Raw genomic sequence first — 14,417 nt, 5'->3', positions numbered from 1 at the left:
AATCTAATGTCTGCTGGTGCAGAAAAACACTACGTGCATATTTTAATTAATTATAACATAAAAAGGTTAAGCTTCTTTGGGTTTTCATTCATAATAAGCTTTCATAGCTTATAATGCTTACATCAGATGGAAAGAGAACAGACAAACATGAATTCCATTATTTTAATTATTCTGATTCATTTCAATTGTAAAAGCAATAAAACTTAAACTTGCAGTATGGAAATTACTACTGGATAAGGATGAAGTCAACTTTTCATCTAAAATTTAACTTTTTGTAGAAACAGAACTGTGGAGCAGAGATGATACTGATAAATAGGCTTTCTGAGTTTAGCATTCAATGTTACCTCATTACCACAGGAAATAATTTGAATGCAGTAGGTTCAACTATTGCTGATTAATATTTTGCATATGCACTTGACAAAAGTCCAACACTACACACATCACAATGAATATAAGCAATGTTGTTTGTGTAGCATATGTGATTTTCAGTATTAGAATACTGCACACAGACAAAGTAGGAGCAGAATTAACAACATTCTACCACGAAAAGGACAACAACATTAGTCACCATTGGCCTGAAACCACACACAGTGTCCAAAATGTCACGGATGACTGAGAACTGCCTGGAAACTCGGTGGAGGGTGTCACACTTGGCAGCTGACACATATAAACACAGCAAAAACGCAGCCAATGTTTTATTAGAGTGAGCGGACTCAATAACAGATCACAGACCCAGCAGCTGACACTGCCAAGTAGAACATATGTGTTGTGTTTGTCTGCATGATGTCAAAACATGGATAAAGAGAGGTGCTTGAGGTGCATCTCAGTTTGGGGGCAAATTTGCTATGTGCTCACTGAGAGTTTTATGTCCGAGCTTATGCTTCTCAGTCCTGTAAAAGTTTGTGTTTCACATTTGAACTCTCAGATGAGAGGTGAACAAAAAGAGCTCCAGCAGCAGTTCGTGCCCTCAGCTCATACATGTCGTAGTCATGGGCCCACTCCACATTTCCCCAGCGCTGAATCTGTGCAGGAGGAAAAAAAACATATACAAGGAATAAACAGAGAATAAGAAGAAGTCTGCAGAAGAGTAGCAGGTCAACCATTGTGATTCCCAGTTGGTGCACTCATAACACTACAGGCTGTAGTTCAAGATCTAAGCTAAAATTACTTCTTCATGGTTGTATGTCTCTGTGCATCTGTCTGGCCAGACTCATATAATAAATGTAGTTACTGATAGGAACTTTGTCACACGGTGCAACAATAATCACCTGAAGCTCAATATCATCAAACCAGTGCGCTTGTGGTGGACTATGAAGGTTCAAATATGGATGTTGCTGAAAAGAAGATCACTATAGTCAGCAAATTTTCAAGATGGACACCCAAGATTAGTGTCACTTTTTTCAGTACTGGATCAAATGTTATGGTGTTGGACAGCAAAATGTTTTTGCTGAACATAACGTCACACTGAAGTTGACCTTTGAACTTTTAATCAGAAACTGTAATCGTTTAATTTGATCCTATTAGAGATTTGGGAGACATTTTGTCATAATTAGTTCATGAATTCTTGAGTTATGGTTGAAAACGTGTTTTTGGGGAGGTCACAGTGACTTTTGTCCACCAAAATCTAATGAGTTCATCCTTGGGTCCAATTGAATGTTTGTGCTAAATTTGATGAAATCCCCATAAAACATTTCTTGCATTTACAAGAGTGGGATTTATGGACAATCTGAAAACATAAAGCCCCTGGCTGGGGCAGTTGCAAAGAGATCTTTTGTTGAATTTCTGTGAACCAGTAAAACTCAGAAGAGCAAAGTCAGCCAATACACTCAATTGTACATTGTGTGCTATCGAGTCAGGTTCCATGGGAAATATACTAAAAACAGGAGAGGGTGCTGTTGTTCCAGCATAAATGATGCAATTGTTTTGATTTTGAAACACTTGCAGATGGGAGGCACAGTGAGAGGAAAAAAAAAAAAAACAAAACAAAAAGTTTCCAATATGTTTTATACTCAGTTAAAACATTTGACTGAAGAAGAGATCCACTGCAAGAGAAGTACCAGGATTTCTGGGAAATGTGCTTAAAAGAAATACAAGCATACAATAATAATAAGGCCACCAAGCATCTTATTTGTTGATGGTTATAAAAAATAAATATGTTACATGACACCAACTAAAAAGAGTGATGAAAAAGCATTGTGCTACTCCCTTACCTGGTATTCCTCCTCCAGCCTGGACAGCAGCACAGCCTGTTCCACACTCAGATGTCTGTCAATCATCCCCAATGACAGCACAACAGACTTAAGCTGTGTAATCACATATTCAAGCCCTGTATAGGATACAACCACATTAATGTAGAGCTCTGCCTCACGTAACTGTTAGGACTGCTTATCTTGGATCAGTCTGAAGATGTTTTACCTGTCAGGGACCAGAAGCTGTAAGAATTCAGGTGTTGCCGAAAAGTGTCTTTGGTTGCTTCTGGAATCTCTGGACCCAAAATGCTTGACGAGGAGCCAATAGTGACATTATATCTGGATTTGAGTTGTGGGAGATTAATACAATGAAGAAAGAGCTTAATACAGTAGGTTAAATTACATGGGCTGTTTCATCATTTGGAGGGCTTTAATGTCAGCTAATGTGGCATGACGACGACAAAAGCTAATGCTGTAATTACCTGTTTTCAATCCAATGCAGCACAGGGTCCCATTCATTCTTCTGCAGCTCAACCAAGCCATAAGGCTCATCTACTCTGTAACTACAAAAAACATAAACATTTAAAGCCACAAGTGAGTTTTCTTTCAGCAATGTGAAAAAAATACCCAAATATCCATGCAAATAACCAACATCAAAGTCAACACGCTTCTACAAGAGTTGACAGGACTTTTTTCTGCAGCAATCAAGCTGAGAATAAAATTATGTTACAAATAATCTGTTAAATACATCCTATTATGTTGAGTGTCTTTATCATTAACAAATATTTAACTTCAACACTTTTTAAACTGAGAAAATGGACATTTAATATCTATACTGTCATTGTCTTACTGTGTTGAGCTCTATCATTAACTGCACTGATCTATAATACAACTGTTACACTGATGTAAAGGTGTACTGATCAGGCTGTATATGGATGTCCAGAACAGTGAATAAGTCATTGCCATTATTCACAGCAAGAACAAAGTCATGTTTCAAAATGGGTAATTTAAAAACAGGTTGAAGTCAATGAGTATATAAGTATTATACCAAACAGTATCAGTCTCGAGGAACTTCAGGGCAGCCTTGATCATTTGGTCCTTGTTGCGTTGGGTGGGATTGTCCAGAGCTGTGTAGCAGAGCGTAGTCTGCAAGAAGAGTGTGTCCATACTGTCAAACTCAGTCAGTCAGTCAGTTACCTTTTCATATTTTTAATCAGCTCTCCTTTACTAATGGAATTTGTAGAATAAAAACATGACAAGGGCTTCATTGCAAAAAATATTACTAGCAATACTTCAGTTCACAATTTTAAATAGCATAACTTATATATATTTCTGTCTCACAAATACAAATAATCATTTCAGTTAACATCATGCATGCTGAAATGAAAACGTATTTTTTATAGTATGGAGAGTGTTTCACATTTTTTTTAAATTAAATGATTATTTTCAAATTATATCGGTATTTCACATATCAAGCAAAAGGATAAGAAATTTAACTGCCCCCCCCAAATCCCTGTCAAAGACCATACCATGTGCATCGTGTAGAACTTGAGTGTGTCCTTCTGAGCATCCCACTCGGTGGCCACGGCGATGGCAAGTGCTTCGTTTGGTACTGTGAAGAGCTTTCCTGCAGGAGTTTTCAGCTTCCTTCTGTCTAGGTTTATCTCATATAAGCCACCTATATAAACATTGGGAAATATTATTGTTATAAAAATCATACAAATATGGAGAGGAAGAAGCTAGTTAAGCCATTATCTCTACATCAAAAACTCAAATGTGCAATTGCTACCAACAAAGACAGCTAGGAGGGACACTTTCCATATTGGGGAGCTGTATTACCCTTAAAATTAACTCATCATCCTCAGTCACATAACTGCCACATCCGGGCATAATACAAATGATATTTGACACTTACCTTCACCTTGGGATATACTAACATCTTGATAAAATTTTTTTCTTTCTGAAAACAGCAGAAAACACCACGTCAGTCCACACTTGCAATGTCAAGTCATACCAGTGTATTGCTGCACTACACGATTTTTATCCACATTTATCATCTTACCTGCTGCGGCTGTGGAGTACAAAGTACACTGAAAGCGCTGGCTTCTTGGGCACACTTTTGTGAGTGCAAAGGCATTTCCAAAGAGACTCTGAAGTCTCACAATGCTTCGAAACATACCGCCAGCTATGAGAGGACGTATTATTGGGAAGAAAACCTAGCCGAAAAGCTAGCTACTTGTTTCAGCTAGGCTACCTGTTTGCCTCGGTTCATTACTTAATTCAGTGTATAATTTCTATAGAATCTGGTATTATCATTCGTATCTGCATTAAGTCTCGTTTATACTGTACGAACTAATTATATCATATTCCTTCTTCAGCTGTGGCTTTCATATGGCAGCTTCTGCATTCAAAATCACGCGTGTGACCTTCTGTGCTAAACAGATAGCCTCGCAAAGACTTTAATAGTAGGGAAATGTAGTTCTGTAAGTGCTTCTACGCAGCTTTACACAACAGGAAGAAACTACACCCAACTGTTTCAATAAAGCCTTCCGCAAGTACAGCCAATGAGCGTTGAAGATCTTAGCGATGTAAACGCAATTGACCAATGAGAAGGGCGGATTCTACTGCCTACTGCGCCGCGTCGAAGTGCACTTACTTTTCTGAGAGCTTGCTTGGTGCCCGGTAAACTAAATCGTGGAGGAATCGGGGGGGGCTGAATGTTGGTGGACCTCTCCAGTCCTCTCCCATCTCTTCGTATAAGCCGACAGAGTCCAGCGCCCAGACGGCAGTGGCCCGCAGTTGGTGCTCTGCCAGCGAAGTGGGAGCCATGCCTGTCCCCGCTGGATACCTCAGCGACTCCCCTGCCGCGGCCTTCGTATCCTCGGCCTCGCTTATCCCACCGCCTCCGATAAACACCCAACAGCCTGGTGTTGTCACCTCGCTGCTGTACAGCGGTTCCAAGTTCAGGGGCCACCAGAAGAGCAAAGGAAACTCTTACGACGTGGAAGTTGTTTTGCAGGTGGGACTATGAAGCGGATATTTCACCATTCAGGCGAGCTGTCAGGGGCAGCTTGGTGATCTGTCAAACGGGCGGTGTGATGATTGACAGCTGGAAAATCAATGAGCCCTGGCCTGTCGCTCAGTAACTCGAATAGCTAGCTGTGGATGTAGCAGTGCCTGAGACTGTTTACTAGCACCCATTTCAATTATAAAGACAGATTTTATTTAATGTTGCCTGCGCGTTTAATATTGTTTTGTGTGACACTATTAGGTATTCATTTCATAGAAGCATATCACAACATTCACACTTATTATCACTTGAATATAGAAGAAACGTGTGTTTTGTTTTGTTTTTTTTAAAGCATGTCACCATGGAGGATTCCTACTTGTGCGGCTACCTGAAGATAAAAGGACTAACTGAGGTGAGTACTTAAAACTGACTGAAAACAAAAATCAAGTTATAGATGTGTAGTTATAAAGTAAGTGTGCATCTGACTCAGTATCAGGCAGTAACTTATCATGTATCATATGAGATCAGATCATACATCGTAACATAAAAATGTGCCTGATATGAGATTAGATAAAATTACATTAGACTGCGGGGTAGATTTCAAAGTCAAACTGTTGGTATTCTCAGTTATTTCAGAAGTAACTCAGTGGGGAATACATTGTTGTGTACATGTATTCCAACAGGACAAAACCTCTATACCATAATTTACAGTTTCCCACAATGTGACTACAGTGATTAAAAATAAGCTGTGAATATCAGTATTAGTAGTTACAATATCAGAAAGCAGCATGTATCACGTAGGCTGCGGAACAAACAAAATATCACTGTTTCTCTGTTGCGTTCACTCTTGCAGGAATACCCAACTCTGACCACGTTCTTCGCTGGAGAGATCATCAGCAGGAAGCGGCCATTTCTCACTCGGAAGTGGGACGCAGATGAAGATGTGGATCGTAAGCACTGGGTAAGCTTTTTCATTCGTAATCTATGTGGGTGCTCTACTGCGGTATGCTTTACCGTGACATAATCCTTTTGCTTTTTGTGTCAAGGGCAAGTTCCAGGCCTTCTATCAGTACGCAAAGACATTCAACTCCGATGATTTTGACTATGAGGATCTGAAGAATTCTGACTATATTTTCATGAGGTGGAAGGTGAGGTCCTTCCTAAATTGAGCCTGACCACATGTTGTAGTAAGTCACCTCTGAACTGCAGCTGCTGTTGTTTCTCACCCACCATGTCCACCCCCCTCAGGAGCAGTTTCTGGTTCCTGACCACACAATCAAAGACATCAGCGGTGCATCCTTTGCTGGATTCTACTACATCTGCTTCCAGAAATCCACAGCAACAATCGAGGGCTACTACTACCACAGGAGCTCTGAATGGTAATGCAGCACAACTCTACTTTCTATGTGAGCGGAAGTTGAGTCATTTCAGCAGACTTGTCAGTGAAAGGTTACTGGATCAAATCCCAGACCAGTCTGAAGTACTGGGTAGGAAAGGCAATAAGAGAGAACATTTCCAGCTTTCTGCAGCTTCTTTCAAAGTGCTTTTCGTCCTTAATTTCTCCATTGGAGCAGCTCACATTATTAGCACACGAATGTGTCTTTTATTGTGTTCTTTTTTTTTATGGTCAGCTCAGGCTGTGTAATCTTTTATGGAGCACAACAATCAATTCCACAGTTTATTTGTATTTGATTAACATGGTAGTAATGCCTGTCAAGCCAAGCCAAGGCCTGTGTGTTATCTATCTTTAGTGTTTTCATTTTTATTTGACATTCTTTGGCATTTCTTTCTGCCAGCCCCCTCTGCACACAATGTTTTAACTATTGTTACAAACGCCCTCTGATTTCATTCCATTCAGTGCTCCCTTCTCTTGGAAACAGTTTTGTTTTCCTCTCCGATCACAGAAAATCTCAGCCTTGTGCCATTTTTCAAAAGTGGAAAATGAGTAACATCCAGCGGTTCTGTCATACGTACTGTGAAGTTGGCATTTAGGGTTATTGTGAAAAAACAATAACAGAATCAGCTTCACAATTGTTGTTATGAATTTACAAGTAGGATATTTATAGGATCGACTCTCTTGGCTGCCTTTTACCACCTCTGGTGTGAACCCTGACCACACAAACAGAAAATGAGTATCACTCCAGACTGCGGTTTCTACTCAAATGTTCCTCAAGTATATTTAACTGTTGGCTTTCAGATGTCAACATCCATCTTTTTTATTCTCATAAATCCTTTCATTTTGGGGTTGTTTATGACAAACTGGATTTTATATAATTCACCTAAATCATGTATCTCCTTTTTGTAATTGTATTTTTCAGATAAACCAATGGCTTAAGCATTCCTTTACTGGCTGGAGAACAAACAAACAAAAACAAAACAAAACAAAAAAAGTTAAAGTTAAATGATATGATTTCATTAAAAATCTTAAGCCACTTAAAAACACATGGGATTATCTGAAATCAGGTTTATTTTAGCACATGAGAAGTTGAAGCATGGCTTATCAGGATAGATGAATAAGCAAACATGCCTATACATGAATGTTTATGTTGTTTTGGATTAATATTTCGTCTGATTAAACACAATGACTTTATGACAAGGTTGCCCTGTACACCTGTATTCTTTCTAACATAAGTTATGTACTTCCAACATATATGTATTCTAACATATACTGTGTTGTTACACTGCAGGTACCAGTCTCTAAACCTCACCCACGTTCCCGAGCACAGCGCAGCCATCTATGAGTTTCGGTGACATCAGCCAGCATCGTGGATCTTTTTTTTTGTGGATGGACAGAGACTTAAAGCAAAGCGGAGGTCTGCGGATGCTACTGAGAAGGAAAAAGTGAACGACTAGGGATGAGAATTCGGGCTTTGGAGAAGAGCAAACTCTTATGTGCTCCCGATAAGTGGACAGACAGCTGATTGACCAGTATATAGGACAAATGAATGTATGTATGGACGAGATGAGCAGAAAGTGCAGTCGAGCTGGAGCTTGTAAAGTTAGAACCAGCAGCAGAGACTGGGTGTGGCTCGCATAGTGTACCCCTTTATTCATTTGTGTTAACTTCTGGTTTTTAAAAACGCTTGGCACAGCATCTCCAGACACTTTTTATAAGCAGAGATGGGAATTCCCCTTCTTGTCTTGCGACTAGAAACCTTTCCAGCTTTCATCCAGCCGATGCAGAGTGAACAAAATACAAACACATTTCGCTGTGTCTTGGACAAGGATTCCTCCAAGGAGTCTACTCTTATAAACACAGTTTCTAAAGAAGAAAATTGCCAAGTCTGTGTGGAAGAAAAAGCAAGAGTGAAGTTTGGGTTCATGATTGATTGGAGCTTTAATCAGCCCATAAGCTAGAATGACTGTATTTTTTTAAAAGCTAAGCTGGTTTGCCTGTCAAGAGGATATTTTGTTATTTTAGTCTAAATGATGGACACAGAGTGGCACTTTTAAAGGTTGAAATGTGAGCGACACAAAACGAGCTTTTACCCTGTGTTCATACAAATGCTTTGGAGATTATTATCACATGTGATTGCTGTGGATCTTGTTCCGTTGAGTTACATTTTGCACAAAGATGGACTTTATGTTACTAATGCTTGCAGTCAGGATTTAATGCTCACACACCCTAACACGCCCGCATCAAGGTGGCGGGTCAAGCTTTTTGACTTGTTTTCAAGGGTCTGACTGTGTGGGAGGTTTAGAGTCAAACCAATCACATTAAAGTATTCAAAAAGAGAGTATTTTCACCCTGCATTCTGCATTAGAGCTTTTTACTCCCTCATGTCATTTTAAATTAAGACACCCCTAACATCCCTACATTTATGTCTCCTCGACTATGCAACACTTTCAACATAGCACTCTCCAAACATAAAACCTTTGGTTTTCAGAGACAGAATTTTATTCTATCCTTAGTATATGGGAAGAAAAGAATCTATCTTCAGTAAAGGAAATATTTTTGTTAAATTGTCTTTGAAAACACTTCCTAATCATGTTCCCTTTCTGTGTGATGGTGCCATGTCTCTAAAGCTAATCAGAGTTGTATTATAAGAGATCAGAAGTGTGTTTGAGAATAAGCCTGGGTTTGATTGATGGTGTGACTGTAAAGAATGGCATTTTAAAAATCATATCAAAACATCTTTTACTGTGTCTTGCTTCTTTGACCAATATAACGTGTTGTGTTTTCAGTATTTCCATAGCACACCTTACAAGTCAACGTCTTATTTTTACAACTAAAACAAAGTGAATTGTATACGCCTCCATTTGAAATCTTTGTCAACACTGATAAAATACTTCCCCAAATGTTGCTTTAAGGAGAAATTATAGAAATTATAATGTGCCTACTGGTTGAATGTTTGAATAATCACTTCTTAGCCTGCACTGCCCTCTGCTGTGTTCAAACTCATAATACAGTGTTGTGGTTTTTTAGCATTAGATTATGGGTCTGCTGCAAATGGGATATGCATAGAAGCATACACTAAAACCTCATAAAGGTGCTGTGTATTACAGAAATTAACTAGATTTCCTACATTATTAAATCTTTACAGCAATTATGCTTAGGCAAATAAAGCATGTAGCGTCACTGTGTTTCTGCTACAGTGACATTCCAAACCTCATGGTGGCACTAGAGGTAGAGTAATTTTGTGCCAGCCCTTCTAGTGGATGTTTAGATAGCTTACAGGATTCATAAAAATAAATTTTTAATAGGTTCGCAATCAAATTGCTGGATGGCAGAGTCTGTAACTGTAGCAGAGGTATATCCTTTGTAGAGTACAGTGGCCAGGAGATTACAGACTAAACTTATCTATATTGTTTGACTTGACTTTGTGGGTTTGGCTTAGTCAGACCACTGTGAAAAACCGGTCCACCTGGGAATAATGTGATGAATCATTAGGTGCATTAGCCAAAACCTGCGCAATTACTGAACACTCCAAAAGGAACAGGAGTTTAAACACAAAGGTAAAACACAGTAGTAGAAGAAGTATGCAGATCCTTTCTTGAAGTAAATGTACTAATACATTTGTGTGTGTGTGTGTGTTTGTATTGTGTATTACATTACCTGCAGACCTGGTATGTTGCAACAAGAGTCAGACAAGTGAAACTGGAATGGGGTTAGTTACAGCTTGTAATAACTGTGCAGAAGACGATTTGGTTGAGAATCCAGCGAGAAAGACCGGCTGGGTGAGAAGTAGTTTGTTGTTATCACATTGTCAACTACACAGTATTCCCAAGGGTGGCAGCAGAGAAATGCTGTGTTGTTAGTTTCTTAATTTTCCCTTTCAAGTACAGGTTAGATAGTTCACCCCCAAACCAAAAATACATATTTTTCCTCTTACCCGATATTCCTGTTACTGATATTTATCCATTTAGACTGTTTTGTTGTGAGTTGCCAAGTATCAACTGTAGAGATTTATAAATGTATAATAATTTTACTGCCACTTTGATTGCCACAAACGCCATCTGGTTCCAGAAGGCAGACATCTCTACAGCCTCAACTCACAAAACAGGCTAAATGGATAAATACCACAGTAGGCAAGAGGAAGTGGTGAAAAGCAGGTACACCTGGCAACAGTGTTGCTGGAGTTGTAAATATAAGCTGACTTGCAGTGGCTTAGTAATACAATACACAGATGACAGTGACATAAAGCACACATTTTGGAATGGTATCGGTGTCATCAGCTAGTATTAATACACAAAACACGGGATTTGTTCAGGGGCTTATCTTGCCACTGCACTTATTTTAAGTGACTGAGATTAAGAGTGGCAGCTAAGCTTAAAGAGGTAAAATTATCTATGATGAAAGAGTGCACCAGGTGTATTACCCAATACCTGCACAATTAACAGGTCATGTATCTAGCAATATATTTAGCTCCCGTACAATGACAACTGACAATGACAACCACAAGTGACACTGTGCACTTTGTGCATGCGCCACTTTGTGGTTACAGTACAGTGGATGATCCTTAGCTTCCTGTGAGAATGAAAAAAATGCATCTTGCACAACCAGAGTCATGTCAGCTCATAAACCAGCTTTATTTCATAGTGCTGATCTTGGCATGTGTGCTGCGTCTTCCTTGCCTCAACAAGTGTCATTAACAATAGACAAAGATGAAGGAAGATGTCTTCTAGTTAGAAAAGTATGCCTGAAATGCTGGAGCACAATGCCTCAGACAACTAGTATTTGGCTTTTGTGGGTCACAGAGTACAAGTCATTGATTAATTTGCTCCACACTGAAATATTAATCAACCAACCAATCCAAATTTATTAATTTATATCTTGTCAGTCAAGGTTTTTATTGTCAGGAAGTCAAATATTAGAAGAAGATAAAAAGCATTTAGAGACAAAAACAATAATAAAAGATGAGTGGTTGGGAGAATAAAAAGATAGCAGCCTAACATATGAATATTAGATGTGATATGTGTAATGAATTAACTGTGTGTAAAAATTGAAATAATATCAAATAAATAGTACTGTCTACCAGCAAAATTTTGACATAGGTAAAAACAAGTATAAATATCAAGGCCATAAAATTATTAAACATAAAATCCAGACTGAATAGATTTCAGTTTACATTTAAAAATATCAATATTTTAAGCTTCAATCAGGTTCTCTGGAAGGCTGCTCCAGCTGTTCGGAACCTGAGAGAAGCATCACCAAATGTTTTTGGTCAACTAAGAAAGAAAAAGGTAAGAAAGTAGAACCACTACTTTTTGTAATGCATGCTCCCCATTTGGTCTTATTCAGCCCTTTGTGAAGTGCCATCGACTTCCATTACATTTGTTCTCTACAGCCAATAACTTCAAAACTTGGCAACTCACACTGAAACAATCCAGATGGATGAATAGCACTACAGGTAAGAGAGAAAATATGTATTTTTGATTTTGGGTTGAAATGTCCCTTTAAGGGCGGCACGGTGGTGCAGTGGTTAGCGCTGTCGCCTCATAGCAAGAGGGTTCCAGGTTCGAATCCCGGTCTGGGCCCTTCTATGTGGAGTTTGCATGTTCTCCCTGTGCCTGCGTGGGTTTTCTCCCTCCCTCTCCTCCCACAATACCAAAAACATGCACATTAGGTTAATTGACTACTCTAAATTGCTCCTAGGTGTGAGTGTGAGAGTGTGTGGTTGTCTGTCTTTGTGTGTTGGCCCTGCGATTGACTGGCGACCAGTCCAGTCAGCTGTGATAGGCTCCAGCTCCCCCGCGACCCTGACGGATAAGTGGTATAGAAAATGGATGGATGGATTTCCCTTTAAGTGTCTCAAGAGTGGGTAAAACCCACTTATCGGAAGGAAGTACATTTGAGAGTCAGTTTGTCAAACACCATTGTCTTCCTTGTTTCATGGTGAATTTATGTTACTATGCAACACAACATAAGCAATGATTCATTTTATTTTGCACATCGCCTCAGAGAGGGAAAATGTCACATGTTCGTATTGTGAGAAGCCTCATCTGTTTAAACAGATTTGTCAAAACAAACTGAAGGCCTAAGAAGTGGCAGCAAAAATGAAAGGTCACAATAACACCTGCAGAGATGGAAAGTTTGTCAGAACGAACAGATTAGAGCTACTCCTGACGCTCTGCTAAATTGAATTAAGGTGTAGTCAGTGATGGATAATGTACATAATATGTAGTCATTACAGAGGAGCTTATTATTTTAAATGGCCATAATGTCCTGCACAAAAGAAAGAAGACGAGTAACAGGTTACACAGCACATACATGCACAAAGAAAATGTTCAGATGTGTAATGAAGAAAATATAGCTCATCTAATACATAGTGCGGCTCCAGTACAGAAGCAGAGCACTCAAGCGGCCTGGGCTTGATTTCAAGTCTCTTCAAGATTCAAGATTCAAGATTCAAGAGTCTTTATTGTCATTATGCAAGCATAACGAAATTTTGTGCAGATTCTCGGCTTAAAAGCACACCTATAAATAGCAGCAGAAAATTAAAATTGCACACTTAAGAAAAAACAATATAAAAATACAAGCACAAAATACACGTGAGGTAAATAAAGTGCACTTAGTGCCAGTCTAGGGTATGCTGTTTGTGTGTATGCGGCTAGACGGGGGAGGGTGTATGTGTGAAGTCCTGTAGGGGGGTGGGTTGCTTTCTTATTTTGCTGCATGTCATCAGTCTTTTCACTTCTCAGTTTCCTGTCCCTTCTTTTTGTTCTCTTTCTCTCTCTAAGCTGTCCTATCTGAAATGAAGGCTAAAAGGCCAAAAACTGATCACAACAAGTCAGAATCTCAAGGCTGTCACACCTGAGGAAACATACCAGAGGATGGAAATATGCCAACAGTAAAACCAGGACTTAATAGAATAACACAGAAATTCTGACTTTTTTTCACCATTTTCAGGAATTGTGAATCACACATGTAATTCTAGCACTGCCTTTTATATTTTGGGTGACTCATGCTCATCAGGGGTGCAACAGATTTCAGGTAAATTTTGCCTTGGGTGTTGTTGTGCACGTGTGATTGCACCAACTAAACACAATATTTACCATCAGTGACCGGGGAATTACAACTGGTGGTTTGTTTAAGGCGGCACAGCTTCCGTCTCTTTGTGAGAGGTTCATAAACTGCTCAGTGGCTGCTCACCCTTTTATCACTGACTCCCCCTACTTCTGTGAAAACCTGTGGACAACCTTCAGCCACATTACCAATAAGGTCGTAGCTAAAGAAGTCTCGCTATTAACAAAAAAAATGGACCATAAAAATGTTTATTTACCAAATACTTGGCATCAGTTAACAACTGTCAAGTTCAAGTTCAGGACTTTCTATTAATCAGTAACACTTATCACAGCAGATAGCCGTGATCTGGATATACATACATCTTATCTGATCAATATTTACTTGGCCTGTTAAAAAAAGTCTTACCTTCACAAGAAGTGGTGGTGTTTTGTCGGAGGCTGTGCCAGAAGCAGTAAACTGTGCTTTCTGTCACGTCCTCACCTGTGTGTTTTGTGGGTTTTCTTTTCCCTACTGTAAACAACGTGCACAACACAAATGACTTCCTTAATCATCACAAAGCGACAGGGACGACTAGTTGTTTGCAATTAGAATCTCGTTCAAGCTTAAAAGAACAAAGGTCAGGACACTTAATCTGTAACATTTGACTATCTGTTCACACTCATGAATATGTGAAGTCCGTCAGGGCAGATGTTTAAAGTTTGTTTTCATTTTCATTTTTTCTTTTTCATTCAAAGGATTTTACAAGAAGTTA

The 14,417-nt window shown here is 39.2% G+C and overlaps 2 protein-coding genes across 3 annotated transcripts; one reads left to right on the top strand and one right to left on the bottom strand.

Moving 5' to 3' along the window:
• Positions 1-148: 148 nt before the first annotated feature.
• atpaf2 (ATP synthase mitochondrial F1 complex assembly factor 2) lies at positions 149-4,671 on the bottom strand. 2 transcript variants are annotated; one of them, XM_046376604.1, is made up of 9 exons: positions 4,252-4,671; positions 4,105-4,149; positions 3,719-3,867; positions 3,238-3,335; positions 2,672-2,752; positions 2,416-2,528; positions 2,211-2,326; positions 1,269-1,334; positions 149-1,022 (listed from the first exon to the last, which is right to left on the bottom strand). In XM_046376604.1, exons 1-9 carry the CDS (start codon positions 4,364-4,366, stop codon positions 885-887), a joined length of 921 nt encoding a protein of 306 aa, XP_046232560.1. In that variant the 5' UTR covers positions 4,367-4,671; the 3' UTR covers positions 149-884. The 2 variants fall into 2 exon arrangements, with proteins under 2 accessions (XP_046232560.1, XP_046232561.1); XM_046376605.1 differs by lacking the exon at positions 1,269-1,334 and having other exon boundaries at positions 4,252-4,662.
• Positions 4,672-4,816: 145 nt separating this feature from the next.
• On the top strand, positions 4,817-9,335 carry LOC124052403 (glucose-induced degradation protein 4 homolog). The gene is made up of 6 exons (XM_046376606.1): positions 4,817-5,208; positions 5,552-5,611; positions 6,053-6,160; positions 6,246-6,347; positions 6,448-6,578; positions 7,887-9,335. The coding sequence occupies exons 1-6, from the start codon at positions 5,017-5,019 to the stop codon at positions 7,948-7,950; spliced, it is 657 nt and encodes a 218-aa protein (XP_046232562.1). The 5' UTR covers positions 4,817-5,016; the 3' UTR covers positions 7,951-9,335.
• Positions 9,336-14,417: the final 5,082 nt, after the last annotated feature.

The sequence above is a fragment of the Scatophagus argus genome, chromosome 21, assembly GCF_020382885.2.
Source record: "Scatophagus argus isolate fScaArg1 chromosome 21, fScaArg1.pri, whole genome shotgun sequence".
Classification (NCBI taxonomy): Eukaryota; Metazoa; Chordata; class Actinopteri; family Scatophagidae; genus Scatophagus; species Scatophagus argus.
Note: the sequence above shows the minus strand (reverse complement) of the source record. Positions and strands in the feature narration are given on the sequence as shown.